The 17,883-nt window shown below is 40.9% G+C and overlaps 1 protein-coding gene across 2 annotated transcripts; it reads right to left on the bottom strand.

The window, feature by feature from the left end:
- Positions 1 to 807: 807 nt before the first annotated feature.
- Positions 808 to 17,420, bottom strand: LOC135263410 (multidrug and toxin extrusion protein 1-like). 2 transcript variants are annotated; one of them, XM_064351382.1, is made up of 17 exons: positions 16,854 to 17,413; positions 10,856 to 10,957; positions 10,068 to 10,136; positions 9,593 to 9,741; positions 9,241 to 9,283; positions 9,102 to 9,146; positions 8,560 to 8,657; positions 8,368 to 8,465; positions 6,996 to 7,109; positions 6,778 to 6,845; positions 6,215 to 6,323; positions 5,635 to 5,710; positions 4,777 to 4,846; positions 2,850 to 2,982; positions 2,369 to 2,463; positions 1,841 to 1,931; positions 808 to 1,437 (listed from the first exon to the last, which is right to left on the bottom strand). In XM_064351382.1, the coding sequence occupies exons 1-17, from the start codon at positions 17,094 to 17,096 to the stop codon at positions 1,196 to 1,198; spliced, it is 1,845 nt and encodes a 614-aa protein (XP_064207452.1). In that variant the 5' UTR covers positions 17,097 to 17,413; the 3' UTR covers positions 808 to 1,195. The 2 variants fall into 2 exon arrangements, with proteins under 2 accessions (XP_064207452.1, XP_064207453.1); XM_064351383.1 differs by lacking the exon at positions 2,369 to 2,463 and having other exon boundaries at positions 1,298 to 1,437; positions 16,854 to 17,420.
- Positions 17,421 to 17,883: the final 463 nt, after the last annotated feature.

The following is a 17,883-nucleotide window of genomic DNA, read 5'->3' on the forward strand; positions in this document are numbered from 1 at the left end:
ACTATAATTTCACCTTTGTGCAGACAGAATGAGATGATTGTTCAATGACGTTCATTAACATACAATCACAAAAAAAACCCATAATAGGCCATAATTAATTAGCCATAATCCAGTATTTACTGTTAAAACAATTGTATGCTGTAGTATATGTAGTTTTAATGGGACAATGATGTGATTTGTGTGTCCAAATAAAATACTTTGAAAAAAAAAAAAAGAACATTACATATACTATGTTGTGTGTCTGCTCTCCTTTTTTTGAACCATAAATGTGTTTATTGTGGCTCATGGTCACATCAGGGACTTTTGTATGGTCTAACCAACATATTCCACAGGAGAGGTCGTTTGTTGGCTGAGAAATGCAGCAAGAACCTCAGTCTGCTCATTATTTAAAATACAGTAACGGACAAGAGAATTTAACAGAATAATCTCAGTACATAGCTTGTGAACTGCATCATGACCACAAGCTAACTTGTTATAGATACATAGCTGTCAGACTGTAGCTACGCTAAACTAGCACTTGTGAATGAAGGAACAAACATATTAGCAAAATGGTAGAGCGGTCTTCTTAAACAGGTGCTCCATCTCTTCGAAAGCACCTTAAAAAAACAACCCTTCTCTCCCTCATTTTGCAGGTCTTGAGGCATACACCTTTACGATAACACTAACTACATTGTGACTTTGCCTATTGCTAGTTATAGTGGTGTTTGCTTATCATAATGTACTTTTGTAAGTCATTTTGACTAAAAGTATCTGCCAATTGACGAAATTGTAAATTGATACATGACAAAAACCACAGCACACCAGCTGTTTTCTGGCTTTCATTTTAATAAGCCATTACAGTCTCACAGAATTATTTCTACATGCCAGTCATTAATGGCAAATGCATTCTTCAATGTAAGAACAAATGGAAAAAAATAAATAAAAAATCAATAAAAACAGCATTTAAAAAACACTTTTTAAAAAGTTAATAGGACACGGAGTTGCCTGCAGATGGCAAGTTCAACTTGATCACAACCTTTCAGACTTTTCCCATCCCCAACTTTGTGAATGAAGACAACCCAGTGATCTTCTGTCAGAATTCAAGACTGTTTTGATAAGTTAACCCTTTGGATCCTTCAAGCTGTCAGTTTCGTAGTCGCGTTCTCTGAAGCAAGTCTTGGAGGAACAAGGCCCGGCCCGGCCCGGCTTCGACTCCTTACTTGAGGAGACGGGGAAGCAGGATGCTGCAAACGATTCCCGCTGCCAAGAGGAGCAGCATTCCGAACGTGGCCAGCGTCCGTCGCAGGAGCAGCTGCCTGAAAGACAGCACCACGGCCACTGTGGCGCGAGCCTGCTGAGCCCCGCCCTCACCCTCCCCCAGCCCCACACTCAGCTTCTCCAGGTCCTTACAGCTCTCCCCAGGGAGCCCCTCAGTCTCCTGGGCCTCCACAGTTAGGGCTGGAACACATAACGATAGCACATTAACATATTATTATTAGAAGAAGAAAAATAACTGATGCTGCACAGTATGATTATATGTTACATTTAATGTTGCACAACAGCAATTCCAGTGCATATGCTATATATATATATATATATATATATATATATATATATATATATATATATATATATATAAACTACTACTATGAATACTAATAATCTTAATCATCCTTATGTAACTGCCAATATAATTATATCAATGCACCTAATTATTTACTACTGCAACTTTTAAAAATCATCACCCATGCTCAATTGATTTACATGTATTAATACAAACACACACACTCACTTGCACTACCACAGTGAGATTAGAGTGACAGGGCTCAGGTAATCCCTTCATGGGTGTGCGGACTCTTACCCAGGGAGGAGTCCAGTTTATCCAGTGGATGGCCCTGCTCTCCACCCTCCTGTGCACAGGGAGAGGGCTGCACCCCAGCACGAACCTGCGCCTAGCAACATAGCAGCAGAGCCCTATCAGTGCACCTGAGTGCGTGCATCTTCATCACTAAACATGTAAATGTGGAAGCTGTATGGCCACATTACTGGGTACAGGCAGTGATCTTCCATTTTGGAAATAGGTATACACATACAGTACACAAACTTGTTTGATTAATTAGATGCCTTTGTTATGTGCAATTCAGATGCAAGATAAATTCTATGCACAGACAATTGGAGAACAACCAAATTTCTACTATAGCGAAAATGTACAATCTTTGTCCAAGAGAGCCACAGGTAGTGCTGGTTTTTGTTTTCGGTTCAACCATAGAAACCTTGAGAAGTGAGCGAACTGATGAAGAGTGAACACAGATGAAGAAGGAGGGGGGATATGAATAAGAGAAAGAGAGATGGAGTGTATGAAGAGAAAGAGGAATGGGGGGAAACTCACTTCTTCAGTGGCCTTCTTCCAATTGAGTTTCACCAGGAATGTGATGAAGAACACACACTGCATGATCACACACAACATGAAACCCGTCCACAGCCCTGGTGAGTTTGGGAGAAGGGGGGAGGGTTGGTGTCATTCAACATATAAGACTTGCCTAAAACATCCACAAGACAGCCAATGACCAGACCACATACACAGGGGAAGAAAACGGAAATAACAAAAGATTACAGAGGTTACACAAACATAGGATAGACACGCAGTGACAGGCTGTGTGTAAGAAAAAGGGGTGGGATCAATTCCATTACAGTTCATCCCCATAGAACGGGAATATTTCAATTCATCAACTGAATTCCAAATAATCTCCTGAGTTGATTGAAGTGAAATGGAATTTCTCACCCCTAATATAGAATGGATTATTGATTTTTTCAGCCCCCTAGAACACAGGGCATATAAACACACCAGCGGTCACATTCTTCATCCTCACCTATGATCCCCATATTTGCAGCAAACATCAAGGATGCTCCAATGGGAAGGCCTATGAAGTAGTATCCCACCAGGTTACAAAGGGCCCCAATGGCCTGCTTCCCGGCCCCCCTCACAACGCCTCCCGTTACACCCTGAAGAGACAAAAGTGGGGTGAGCAAACGGAAAACAGCACTGATGCTCACCACATTAATGATATTATATCACAGCAACTGCTTAGCCAGCAGACATCCCAACCTATATAATTTTATGTCAAACAGCTGCAGCTAAGCAGCCATACCTCCCTATATGCATCCAATGTAAAACTGTAAGTCAACCAATTGTGGATTCGGTTAGTACATGGATGGGAGACCTTCTGGACAAACTAAATTGATGTTGGAATAGTAGGGATGTTAATCCCTGATGTCCTGGTCAAATCTCCACAAGGAAACTGTCTAACATCAGAACACCTAACCATTCACTACATTAGATTTTCCATTCAAGCCCATGCATTACCTACCCATTTCCACCATTCAGGGTGTTAATGTGAATAAGAGCTAAGTTCTTGGTTGAATTTAATTTAACCTCCAGGTTAAATTAAAAATAACAATGCAGACCTCTTTTTTGTGAATCACACTACTTAAAACAACAAAGACTGGAAGAGTGGAAAATAGGTGTGCCATCAATCTAAAGGTTACGGTGCCCCGGTGACCGACCCCCCCCCCCAACATATAATCTTGACTTGCAATAACCCTAAATGCGAAGTGCAATGACTTATAACAATCAATGAGCAGACCTGGCCACATGATGCAAATTTAATAATGAAAGGAAAACTAAAACTAAAGCACTATCAGATCACCGTAACAGTCCAATATAGCCTAGCTTAGAGTATACAGGAGGTGAAACCGATCACAATTTATTTATCAAATCTCAAGATATCCCATGAGTCTATTTGTTCAGTAGGGACAGGTAGCAGCCATTTGAACTTTTTCCATTTTAGACATCTGCCCATTGAGTTTGAGTTCACATCAATATATTTGAAAGCAGAAATAAAAATGATGCAACTGGTGATCGGTGATCTCTTATTTAAAAAAAAAACAGTTAACCAAAGAAAAATGTTAAGACTACACATTGCGTAACCAGTATCAGCAACCGTGTATCCGATTATTTTGTATTGAGCAATGTGTTGGACAGGGCAGAAACTTTACAATTGTTTGAAGGGAATGTTCTAGTTTGTCAGACACATAGGCCTGCTCAGTGTGTCCAGTGTAAACGTAACAGTATAAAATGTTATTTCATTCTCATATTTTTGTTACTTTGAGTCCTCATGGATTACTAGCCAACACAAACACGTATCAGTAATTTCAGGATGTCCTATGCATAATAACACACTGAGCTCCCTCCTGTGACGGGCTAAGAAATCTGAGACGGGGGTGGGGGAGCAGTTCACTCAGAGGACAAAAGTTAAGAGGTAATCCAACAGTATAATTACATTAAGTTACCTACACTTCATATAGAGTGCTTTTTCTGGTTTGTTTCCATATGTCTATATTTTAAGAAACTTAATTGTAGGTCTGCACTACTATGAATTTCTCCTTATACATTTGTATATATTTACTTACTACACACAATTATTAGACATAAAAGAAAAAAACAATCAATGTGCATATTATCCCAGTTGAGAACTGTCAACTACATTACTACTACATTACAGTAAGTTAGGATGATAATTACACATAATACATAATATGAAAGACTTTATCACTCTTCTATTCTTTAAAGGGCAGGAAAGGCTGTTCTTCGGGGAAAAGGGCAGGTGATATTAAAGTAATTATTGCGTCATCCACTTTTTCCCCCAAAAGTCATCAGAAGCTTTGTTAAATTAGCCCATTGAAAGACATTAAGCTGCAAAATGAAATGATGAATAATTTATTTGAAATATCACTCACCGCTACGCAGTCAAAGAGGTGGAAGCAGGCAAATATCAACATGACATCCTTTACCCTGACCAATATCTCTCTATGGAGAGACAGAGAGTGGTTTTGAGAATGAGAGTATGAGGATGCCTTATTTTTGGATGGAATGCAACAGCGGGACCAGCCCTACAAACGCGAATGTCTGTGACTGAGTGAGTGATGAAGTTACACCATTGGTTGGCTGGATCACATGTTAGGTCCAGCCATATACGTCAAAACCATATACACTAGGTTTTGACCTGGTCTTGTTCCCCTATAGCTACAGTACATCACAATTCTTCATGTCATGAAAGATAAAGCAATCATGTTCGTTTGTTATTAACGGTCCACAGTATGCAGTTTCTTTATGCTAGAATGTGAAGATGTGCTAATCTTATTTATACAATTAAATACATTTTAATGTAATTTTCTTTTAGAAAATGTAGGATGGCAGTACATGCATGACACATGCATGTAGAAGTGGACACACAATGCAATGTAAGATTGCAGTGTTTTTTTTTCCTGCAGTGCAGCCAGAAATAGCTATTGCTGCAAAAATGAAAACCAAAAATCAGCAAACTCATGCCCCATGCAGTCATGACTATTTGCTTCTGTGTAAATGCTGTGATTCTTATTCTCATAACACAAAGGTCAAAACAAGTTATGAAATAAATAAATATATCATCAAATCTTACTTTTCCTAAACTGAGAGCCTTCGGCACCATTATTACAGAGAAAATGGGAGTAATAACCATTTGTATGTGTTTGCCTGTGTGTAATATTGTGGCTATAATATTTATGGCATGCATGGCTTTGAATATTAAAGTTGCATATAATATAATCAATACTCACGTCTCATTTGTGAAAATATATCCGATTACATCCTTCAGATTCCCCACGATTAAAGCCACAAAAAATGAGACCACAACTGCATGGAGACGAAAATGATAATTAATCACAAACACAAAAGGTACTATGGTTACAGTTTAATCATTTGAACAGAAAACGTTACCATGCAATTTCAAAAATAAAACTATTTGTAGAACAGGTCAGAGCAGAGAGCATTCTCACATATACTCAGTAAAGAAGTCTGAACAACATTAGACTGAACTCTCAATGGAATGCAATTATAACATCCATCCATCCATCCATCCATCCATCCATCCATATCTATACCCGCTTATTCCTGGTCAGGGTTGTGGGGGTGCTGGAGCCAATCCCAGCGTGCACTGGGCGAGAGGCAGGAATACACCCTGGACAGATCTATCACAGGGCACACTCACCATTCACTCACACACTCATCCCTATGGGCAATTTAGAGTCTACAATTAGCCTACATGTACCTGCGTATCTTTAACTGGATAATTAAAACCTCTCAAGATGTGTGTGCCTATGTTGTATTTAGCAGAAGGATACTTTCACCGATTCTTACCAGCACAGAGTACAGCGACCTTACTGGACAGCTTGGCCTGAGCTGTCTTCCCAGCACCTAGAGCGTTGCCCACGCGTACATTGGCAGCTACAGAAAACCCTAGAGGGAACTGTATGGCAAAGATAACATTCAAATGTACATACTTGCAACAGTCACCCTAGCTTTCCTAACACGCCTAGAAACATCCAAGAGCAAACAACAGCTCGCAATGCTAACAGTTCCACATTAATAAACATTTCTGTAAATGTGACAGTTTAGCCAGCATGGCCAATTTTCAACTGTAGTCCCTGGGCAGGTGCATTAAAAACAAATACAAAATACAAATTCAGACATAATACAAATACGTTAAAACAAATATTGTTATGCATAAAACAGGCAGCACATGTGTTCGGACATCACAGAGCATGGTCACGCATCTGGTTGTCTTTTAACCACACTTTCAGGTAAGTGGTACTGGAATGCTCATATCACCCAAACACTAAGCAGGGCCCTGTTAACAGTGACAGTTATTGCTGGCTTTGAGAGAGAGTGGCTTGTACACTAGAGATGTACTGTGTATTTACCATATATGCAATGGTGCCTATCTGATATATTATAGCCTGGGCTCCCAGCTCTACTTCACTGATCAGTCCTGAAATGTAGAGGGGAAAAAATTTATTTTCAAATTGCAAATTCAGATGTGGGCACTGTTGTGTAGATCTCAGACTACAATAAATTAGTATGACCAGTCTGCATAGCTTCCTCAGTTGTTGATTACCAACAAAATAAAATGACCTCTGACCTGCCAGGAATCCTCCAATCTCGAAGGTCCACCATTCCAGACAGAGCATAAACATGCTAGGAATGGCCAGATGGATGAAGGTGTCCCATTCTTGCAGACATTGATTAGACCAGCCTAGAGAGATAGAGGTAGAGATAGAGTGAGAGACAGAGAGCGAGAGATAGAGAGAGTTTTACTGTAATCCAATTGAATGAGTAAGGCATTGCAATATGCAAAATTATTTTCAGTCATCCTGATTTATGCTCACTGTATTGAGAGCAGCATTATACAGCAGACTGTCAACAAACATGTTTTTGTCCACGCAGATCAAAGATATTTTCATTCTTCATTCGACATTTTTGATTTGACAGGTTTGAAGATATGTTCAGCAATTAACTACACATGCCAGTGATAAAGAAACAGCCCAGAGTTTTTTTTTTTTTTGCTTAAAAGCAGTTACTCAAACAGTGCAAACATAATAATAATCATAATTTGTATTGCAAAAATGTCCTGAATAATATCAATATATTGCAAAATATACCAATTACAGCTTTTGTCTCAATGAGTTATATAGGAATATAACCGATAAAATATATTAGGCAAAAATGACAGCATATTGTCATGCATTAGAAAATAAATTTGCCATGCCAGCATACATAAAAATGTTCTATTCAATATACTGCAGTATATATTTTTAACGTATGTGTTACGACCTCCATCGTATAGCTTTTGTGTTTATAGTTGTGCATCTTTGCTCTCAGCTCGATTATCTTTGATTCACTTCCGGTTTGCCCCAGATTGGCAATTTCCCGTTCCGGTTTGTTTATTTAAAAGACCGTTGTTTTTTTTGATCGGAGGTAGACTAGCTCTGCGAACTCGTGTGTGGATTGTGAATTATTGATTGATTAATTTACTTTGTGTATGACTGTATTTCTGTTTGACTTCTGATTCTTGCTTAGCCCCTTTTGATTTGTTTATTGGATTTTGTGTATGACCACTGCCTCGTCCTATTCGACTCTTGATTATTGCCTAGCCCTTTTGTTTTGTTTGCCCCAGTGTACCTCTCGTGCTCAACCCTGTTCGCCCACCCTGACTTATTTTATTTATTTATTTTTCCTTTATTATTTTTGAAGGTGATCCTGGGCGGAGATCTGATCTCTGTTGTGGGTAGGCTACACACCACATCGAGCCCGGTAAACCTAGCCGAGGCTTATTTAGTTTTGGTTAGGCAGACATGACTGGAGTTACTAGTCAGTCAGCAGTTTTGTCTTTGTTTTCCCTTTCCACACTCCCATTTCCTTACCCTTTACCCTGTCACGACCTGACCCTAGACTGGGTCGTAACAGTATGCCTATATATTTTCATTGGATAAAGGAGTGCTCGATGAGCTCACCTTCCCAGGTGGTCTTGTGAAGGCCCTTCCAGTGAATGTAGACAAACAGGAACACAGCCAATGAGAACTGGGAGATTGTGTTGGAAGCTGCTGATCCGCTGCAGACAACGGACCAATGGCACAGGTTTAGAGGCGGAGTCCTCGCAACAGAACAAAAATGACAATAACTACCAGCAGCAAGACAGCACTTACGCCACTCCCAGCTCCAGCACATACAGAAATATGTAGTGGGCCACTGCATTCACAACATTGCCTGCTAATCCTGAGATGACCTGGGGCCAAATTATACCCTGAAAGACAAAGAGTCATCAATACAGAAAAAGCTTTTTCAATCATCGACTCTGAATACTGCGAATTTGCTTTCATTATGTATAACAAACATGACATTTGGCCTTAAGACACACACATGATGCTTGTACTTATCAGAGACTGCAGGGTCAATGCCCTAATGGCTGGAGATGTCTTGCACCAACAGTGCCTCAGGAACCAATCAGATAGGGGCCAATGTCTCCCCCCCTCCCCAGGATGAAATAATAATGCAAATGTAGCTTGATAACTGCATAAAACTGAACATTTAATGTCTGCCAAACACGCTTGTGTTCCCTCAGCTGCCTGTGTAATTAAACTTTCAAATCATCTGTTTATAAGATGTATAATTTTACTCGTTTGGTACTTTGGATTGATTAACAATACAAACACAAGCAGGAAGGCTCCCTTAAAGTAGGCCTACTCACCTGATTCTGCAGATATCGTGCCTGCAGCTGATACATGAATGCAGCCTACAGAAACATCAATTGAATTATTTTTAAAAAGGATAATTGTGTGGAAAAAATTGAAAAGATACCATAGCTGTAATGGAGAGATTGAACTCACTGGAAGTGCAGGCATAAATATCTCCACATACAGCTGTGAGAGCCTGGAGGAGGAACAAACAGATCTGTCAATATCCATGACTGACACCATCATTCAGATTAATGAGAAAGAAGCTTGTGTACAAGGCTCACTCGGTTTCACAGGGGCAGTCTGTGTGTTAATGCCGATTTAATTTTATTTTGCTTTCCCTTTATATCCTCCCAAGAATCTGCTATAAAACCTGATGAGAAATATATTTTTTATTGAAGTAACTGCAAGTATAAATGAGAAACTTGTGCAGTAAATGGGGGGGGGGGGGGGCTTTGTTAATGTATTTGTTATGAAGGAAAGAAATTTAGTATTTAGGTTTTACCTGGCCACCTCTGGATTCTGCTTCACAGCCAGAAGGATGCACTCAGTATTTATGAGGACAGCCCAGCATGGAAAACATGCCAACAGCAGAATGAGAATCCCCCTCTGCAGAATGACCCCAACTCCCTTCAGGTTACTGCTCCCAAATGTCTACAGAAAGGAAAGGGCAAGGGGAATGTGCACCAAGAGTATCAAATATATACCGTACATATAGACGCACACAGGCACGCATGCTATTTTTCTTAGTTTAGTGTGTGAAATGTAGGAAAATGCTCAAATTATATTGTTCTGACTACCAGAAAAGTGGGACTCTGACTCTGCCACAAGAAATCAGTCTGATTCAAAAATACTCACACAATCATTAACTGCCTATATTGCATGCAGTATGTGAATCTGTTTTCTGAAATTGGAATGACCTCTGACCCATTGTGGTTCCACTGCACTTGAAGAAATGAAATGGCTAAAGCAGCCCATACCTGAGATATCAGCGTGTCACAAGCAGACGCTAATCCAGATCCAATAGAAATCCCCGTAATATTTATCGCCTTGCGCAAAAAAAAAAACCAAAAAAAAAAAACATGCAAATCAACATATATAGTGACATTAAATACACTAAATGAGCATCAGTGTGTGTACACCCGACATCCAACCTCTCATCAAACATTATGGGCATTAATTTGGAGTTGGTCCACCCTTGTTTCTATAACAATCTCCACTCTTACGGGAATGTTTCCTACTAGAAGTTGGAGCATTGAGGCCAGGATTTGCTTCCATTCAGCCAGAAAAGCATTAGTGAGGTTAGGCACTGATGGGGTGATTACACCTGGCTCGCAGTTGGCTTTTTAACTGATCCTAAAGGTGTTGGATGGGGTTGAGGTCAGGGCTCTGTACAGGCCAGTCATGTTCTTTTACAACGTTCTCAACAAAAATATATCTACATGGACATCACTGTGTGACCGGCACACAGTCACGTCCACACAGGGCCTTCCCCAAATTGTTGGAGAAACACAGAACAGTCTAGAATGTGATTGTAATTTGTAGCATTACCATGTGCCTTCACTGGAACTAAGGGACCTAACACCATGAAAACATATTTGAACAAAAGTATCAAACATAACAATGATGATGACAGGCCATTCAGCCCAACAATGCTGTGTCATATCACTTTGTATTCTATTGTGTGATTTCAGCAAGTCATAGATGACATGGAACACAGATCTCATCACTGAATCAGTGAGCAGTTTGCAGGGAAACAAGCACTTACAGCTATTGCCAGAGACACTGCTGCCAGTTCAATCTTCCCCAAATGTCCACAGAAAACCGTACTGATGAAGCTGATCATAAAGATCATAAGCTGTGCGATGATCTGGAAATACAAGGCCATTCACATTTGCCAAAAAGAACCAGGAAATCAGTTGTGCATTTCAGGTAGCAATCAATAAATAAATAAATATCACTGCATTCTGACATGTGAGCCAGCATATTGCATGTCACATAGCAAATTTTTTTTTCAGACAAATGTTAATTTTAGGACAGATGTTAATGTAGAGCTGCTGCTCCTTCGCATTGAAAGAAGTCAGTTGAGGTGGTCCGGGCATCTGATAAGGATGCCTCCTGGGTGCCTGCCTCCCTCTGCGGGTGTTCCAGGCACAGCCACTGGGGAGGAGACCCAGGGGCAGACCTCAGACACACTGGAGGGATTATGTCCAAAGGCTGGCCTGGGATCGCCTTGGGATCTACCAGGATGAGTTAGCGGAAGTCGCTGGGGAGAGGGACGTCTGGGCTGCTCTGCTTGCCCATTTGCCGCTGTGACCCTGATCTAGACTAAGCGGTTAGGGAATGGATAGATGGATCGATGTTAATGTGTCATTGCGGTTTGCATTTTTCAAAATGCACATAAATATTTTGGCTTCAAGCTGGCGCATTTACAATGCAGCAACAAACAACTGTACATTTCTCAGAACATTTTACACTGCAACCTAACTTTATTTGGGATCAGTGGGTATAATGTGTCCCTACATAGGACTGTGCAGCATGCAGTTTTTTTAGGTATAAAATATGAATCCATGCTGTGATATGAATTTTTACTGTACAGCATTTCAGTGAAATGGCACATTCAATGACTTTAAATGGCACACTTACATATTTACACAGTAATTCAAAAGAAAATCAGCGCTGCAATGAAAATAAACAGAATGAGAATAGAATATTTGGAAGGTAGCTCTGCAGATATGACAAAAAACACAAACAAGCTTTTACTCAAACAAATGTGTGAAGATGGGTATAATCAGGGGGGGAGACAGAGGAGTGCGGGGTTGGGCATCGCCCACCCTAGCTTCTGTCTTGCCCAACTTATCACAAGGTTTTAACTAACATTATCTCGCAACTTACACAATGCCAATCTAATTTGAAAATGAAACTGTCTGGTTTCCAATTTTCATTCACTCCACTGACACAAAAACAAATTCATACAAGGACATTGCTGAAGACATGCATAAAAGGAAAATGTGTAAAAGTTTAAGATTTAAGCATATAGTTTTCTCTTAAGAACACATTGTCAACAATTACAAATTGGAATAGATCAGGAGGAGAGAAGCAGATGAGGATGACCAACTGAGGGGCAGGGGGTACCCCAAACAGAAAGAGGGGGAGGAGGAGGAAACATTTTTCAAGGTAACACAAGCCCCAACAGCTGCCCTGTCTGGCAGAGATGCCATGGAAGCAGAGTATTAAAAGCATCCACTGACAGCTGACGCTGGCAGTGAGGCAGAGCCCCTGTAAAGGTGTAACGTCTATCAAGCAAACTTTCCAGGAGTTTATAATCCGTCACAAATACCCAAAATAAATATTTTTAAAATGTATGTAGTGCCAGGCTCTCTGGCTAGAGTAGCAGAGTGGCACGCATTGTCATGTCATCAGAGCTTGTCAGGGGTTACTTTCTCCTATTTACTAGTGGGGGCACTAGTCATTGAATAGACTACCCTGTGAAGGTCATTCACAGTTATTCTAGGGCTAGTAAAAAGCGTCATTGAAGCAGTAACCATCGCCATTAGCCTGAAATAGTCGGGCTGGCCCAGCTGGGTGCTAATATGTAGCCAGACATTATCACAACTGTAACGGTACTTATTTTTCATTTTTTTAACATTACATAACAATGACCAGAACAGGGCATTCGGCCCAACAATTCTTGCAATTTTCCTGACTAAATTGTACCTACTGCTCCAATTACCTACAGATTAGACACTAGATAGTGTAGAAGAGAAAAGACAAAAAGGACCAGGAGAGAAAGGTAAACAAGTGGTCAGTGCACGACGGCTTTTCAAAAAAGCAAGGGTTCGTTTTATACCCAGGTCTGCTGAGCTACTCGTCACGGATTATGTGATACATCCGGGTGCTCAAACTCTCCAAACTCACATAACGGTACCAAGCGGCCAAAACCAGACTTCGTTTTTGAAGCTCATTTCCTGGTGTTGTAGTTCACTAGCGCCACTACGGATGGCTCCAGTATAGGTGTTTTCATATCCGGTTTCCATGTAAGTCTACGGTACAAATGCGATCAAAATACAAAGTCCATAATTTTTTCTCACAAGAACAAATAGTCATATGATGTGTATTTTATTCGTCTTATGACTGACTGTCCTTGGGTCGATTTCATGATTTATTGCGTAATTTGGGCACAGTGCCAATATTTGTTCTGGACCAATGAGGTACAGCTTGCGTCACTTCCGGATTAATGCAAACGTTTGAGCTACAGTAGGGGCTACAGTCTATGGTCCCTGGGGTGGGCGGTGGCGCTTCTTGGCCTTGACATTGCGGCTCCGGCCATGGTCCACCTGTGCGAAGTCAGAAAATGCAGGCATCCCATTTCGTGGTGATTTCATTATGGCGTGTGCCATTTTCAGCTGCACTAGACGACCATAAAGTAATCCTCCTCTTACTTTTTTCGGTAGCCGAATCATTTTTACGATTTCCTTTAGCCTACTTAACCAAATAATTAGTTGGCAGAAAGCGTAATCAGTTTGCTCTATTTGGTAGTCTAGTAGCCTATGCTAAAACAGTTCGCAACTTCGGCTACCAAGCCATTTGACTAGCTAGCTAAACTTAACCGGCAAACATTCAATCTGTCAGACGTGTTTGACGGCTTGTCAGTCGTATACATTCCGTAAATGTCTAGGCCTACCTGGGCCATGCTTCACGCATGTGACAAAGCTACTATAATCCCGATTTTGGAATAAACACTTTTTCAGTTTCACAAAGCGAATTAAGAGTCTGAATAACATACAACACACGATGAAATCACACACACAGAATTTAACGAAATTAACCATCTTGGCATTTAGAAAGGAACATGTTTTTAGCATAAGAAACCGACAAGCTAGGCATTTAAGACAGTGGTTCTCAGAATCGGTCCTGGGGGCTCCTTGCGTATATTGCCTTTTCTCCATTGGTTTTGATGATTTACAAGGGGGGGAAAATAGCCTAATAATTAGAAATTCAATGTAGGCTACATTATTTTTGTCTTCATGCACCAGGTGGAAAACTTGCTGTACAAAGTGCGTTGTCATATTTACACGCCTGCAGATCAGTTATTAAAATACTTGGTAGACTTGTTAATCACTGCTGACATTGTTCATTTTTATTCGGTAGAAAGTGATTTGCGAACGATCGGTCCGCTAGCGTCACCCAGCAAGTGAACACCACAAACGGCGATGGAGTAGCTAGCAGCAGTTACTGGCTCATTAACTGACTGTGGCGAAAACCTACGACGATAACTTGCTCGGTTAACAGCAGGTCTACCAGACAGTTATACGAAAATTAGCCTAGTCAAATCACCAGTAGCCTACACATCTGATTGATTGACCATCAGTGTAGTCGATGTTCTTCCCCTGTGGTTCATATTGCTAATGCGTGAGCTAACCACGGATAGCCTACCTAGCTCACTGGCAAGCTGATATGCTAGCTAAGCATATTCGTTTTGCTGAGAAACATAAATTGAAGATAACTGAACATAATTGTATTTTGAATGTCATACATATAACGTGATTACATGACACAGTACAGTCACGGATGGAAATTAAACTCCGTAAACATCTGATAATATATTTTAAAACATAACTGCAGACAGTCAGCTAGCCTCAGGTTCGTTCTGCAATCGTTCGTTCAGGTTGATGGGCTTTTCCGCACCGGACTGTCAATCACATTGTAAAATTACAGAGCCGCTTAACTCTATGGTTTCGGCTCCAAATCGACAACATGGCCGCGCCCGCCATTGAGCTTCAAAACGTGTTGTAGGGACCCACGGAGAGTCAATGGGTGACGTCACAATAGCTTTGTCCATATTTTTTTACAGTCTCTGAACGGTACCCACAGCTTTGTTTACCAAATAAAATTGGTATTGAACAACGACTGTGTAAATAGTATGATCAATAAACACAGATGTCTACGTTCATAGAAAGTAGTGTATTTTCCCCCCTCCGTTTTTGCGCTCCTTATCGGTGTAAACAAGACCAGGCCAAAACCTAGTATATGGTGGACCGGCCGAGAAATGGTGTGATTTCATAACTCGCTAATGGTGTAACTTCACTCACTCAGTCACTGACCAGGGTTTCAGTGTATTGCAAGCCCGGCGGGCCGCCGCGCCTAAATTGACCCCCCGCCGGGCCTAAGCATCGGGGATTTTTTTTTTTTTTTTTTTTTACATTTTTAAGATGTTTTTTAAACTACAGTTACAGTGGGGCGGCTTGGTTGGAAAGCTCACCAGCGACATCTGTTGGTTAAAACGTGAACGCACTATAGGAAAACAGCAGGTCTGTTCTTTACCCTCATTGTGCATAGTGACGTTCAACACTTTATGCTTCCAAATATCACAAGCTAACAGTACCTAGCAAGGCACCATTTCTTTAGTAGGCTAACTAACCTCGTTACAAACTGTGTTATCACTTCATCGTCGGTAAGTACATTCTTTTTATATTAACTTCACTTATATTAGGCTAACTTCGACTTCACTTCTTTATTAATGACGTTAGCTTGGTGACATTGATGTGCACGACAACGTGCTCATTTAGATAACTTAGCTAGCTAGCCAAACAGTCAGTAACACAGATACATAGATATTTTTTCTGTTTATCGCAACAGAATGTATCAAGGCTGGCAGCCCGGATCAAATTTGTTGTGAAAGCTGCCGTCCAAAACAAACACCTGAGAGAGGCGCCGCCTGCGTGCGTGCGTGCCTCCCCCAAGGCGGTACGTCATTGTTTTGCAATGCGCAGCTGTAGTAAAAACATGCCAGCTTCGATAAGCGGTATCGATACGCTCGGAGCCATACGATTCCAATGAATAGGACAACTTGGAACCGGTTCGTGATTCCCATCCCTATTTAAATGTTCCCAGCATTCCAAGGCTTGTTGTAAGATTCAGTAGCCAATCAGGACTTGAATACAAGTTTTTTGTGGAGTGCAAAAACTTAGATATTATTCATTTTAATTTATTTTGTTGTTGAAAACACAGCATTCCAAGTCTGTACACTGTTGTCAGATTCTTTGTAAGACTATGCTATGCTGTAAATAGTTGTTGATTTTTTAAAATGTGTGTTGAATAAATTACTTATTTATAACAACATTCACATTACGTAGTTATATTTTAAAATCTTCAGTCAGCTTTTAGCACCGACTTAATGTAGGGCCCTATGGAATCTGTGTTATAGCTTTTTTGAAATTCTCAATTCCGCGATTCCGTCTGTGATTCTGTTAACACAGAAACTATAGGGCCCTACCTTAATGCTTAATGCTAATCAGTCTGTCGCAGGCCCGTGCCGGGCCCCCATCAAAAAAGACACTTGGCCGCCGGCCTGCGCCGGGCCGCCGCCCCCCGTCAAAAGATACTTGCCACCGGGCCTAACAACTTTTCTGGGGGAAACCCTGCAGACATTCACGTTTGTAGGGCCAGCTGGCGCTGTTGCGGTCCAGCGAAAAATGCAGAATCCTACGTTAACACAACCTGAGTCTGATATTAACCTATAATTGGGCAATGTGGATAAAATTAAAACGGAAAAGACTGCGTCAGTGATCTTGAATTAAAAAATAAAAAAGCTAAGCAATGTATGCCTGTAAACTGTAAGCCACACTGCCTTGAAAATTTAAAAACTTTTTGGATTACTTTAGTAGATTCCAAAAATATCAGATAAGCTTCGAAAGGAGATACCTGTTATTTAAATATAGGCCCTTACATAAAAAGACCACCGAGCGTGGAAGCAGCAATCTTACCACAGGTCCTGCTAATGTTGAAAGTTGCACGATTTCTTCTTTGTAGTCGATGGGTACCCAGCTGTGTAAGAGCCTAAGACATCCACCACAAACAGGCTTTGAACCTGACGTAGAATTCGTGACCGAAATTTTATCGCCATTTGCCTCGATTGTTTTAGTCTTGATGTCGTCCATTTTAAAAGACTGTTTTTGATGTATGTCAGTATTTAGGGTCCACTGTCCGACTGAGATCTCCCTCGTCATTGTCTACTTATAGCTTAGTGGACTCGCCTATCAAGACGACTGAGGTGCAACAGCCTATGAGGAGGTGGGAGGAACACATCAACGAAGTTGACAGCTGCCTTTAACTCGATGGTCAGCCAACTGAAACACTACTTTGACCTCAGTGTGGCTTAGGCTGCAAGTCTTGGGGTAGTGCCGTAGTGTAAGAATTTGCAGGGCGTGCTTCACGCAAAATAACAAGAACGCATGGAACGCTTTCACACTTGCTTCTCCTGCGAAGAAAAATGTGTGTTGTCAATCGGAAAAACTAGGTATTAAAATTCGTTTCCTTGTTTTTTTTTTTGGAGCCTGCGTGTGGATTCTGTAGGTGAAGCCGATTGGCCGTACGTGATTGCTGATGATGTGCACCTGTGACCACCTGACGGGACAAACAATACAAGCCTCCAGACTACCGTTCTCGGTTCCTTTTGGCTTTCATCGTTTTAGCTTATTTATACAGCAGTGTCGCTACTCCTAAATGTCCCCATACATACCGATATTTTAATTCCTTTATTAGCCTATCTGCCCTGCATAATGAAGTGATTAATTTACCAAATATACAATTGTGAAGAACGCTTTTTTTAACGGGGAGGACAGTGTCAGAAACCAACTGGTGTGACTACTCTGCTTGGCTGTAGACAGAATACCACGGTGCAAATTATTTGAACTTTTCCTTCCTTCTCTTGATGACATGAATGTGTGCCCTGGCAAATATGCCAAATTTTGCTAGCCGAAACCGCAAACCTTTGGGCTGAAAAAAGTGATGGAG

This window comes from Anguilla rostrata, chromosome 9 (assembly GCF_018555375.3).
Source record: "Anguilla rostrata isolate EN2019 chromosome 9, ASM1855537v3, whole genome shotgun sequence".
NCBI lineage: Eukaryota > Metazoa > Chordata > Actinopteri > Anguilliformes > Anguillidae > Anguilla > Anguilla rostrata.

Bases quoted from the DNA above. Each gene is read 5' to 3' on its own strand.
- LOC135263410 (XM_064351382.1), bottom strand. From the start codon at position 17,096: ATGACGAGGGAGATCTCAGTCGGACAGTGGACCCTAAATACTGACATA. The intron at 9,284-9,592 runs GTAAAACCTAAA...TTCCTCCTCCAG, and splicing joins CAGAATCCAGAGGTGGCCAG to GCTCTCACAGCTGTATGTGG. The intron at 2,464-2,849 runs GTGAGGATGAAG...CAAACTCACCAG, and splicing joins TGCAAATATGGGGATCATAG to GGCTGTGGACGGGTTTCATG.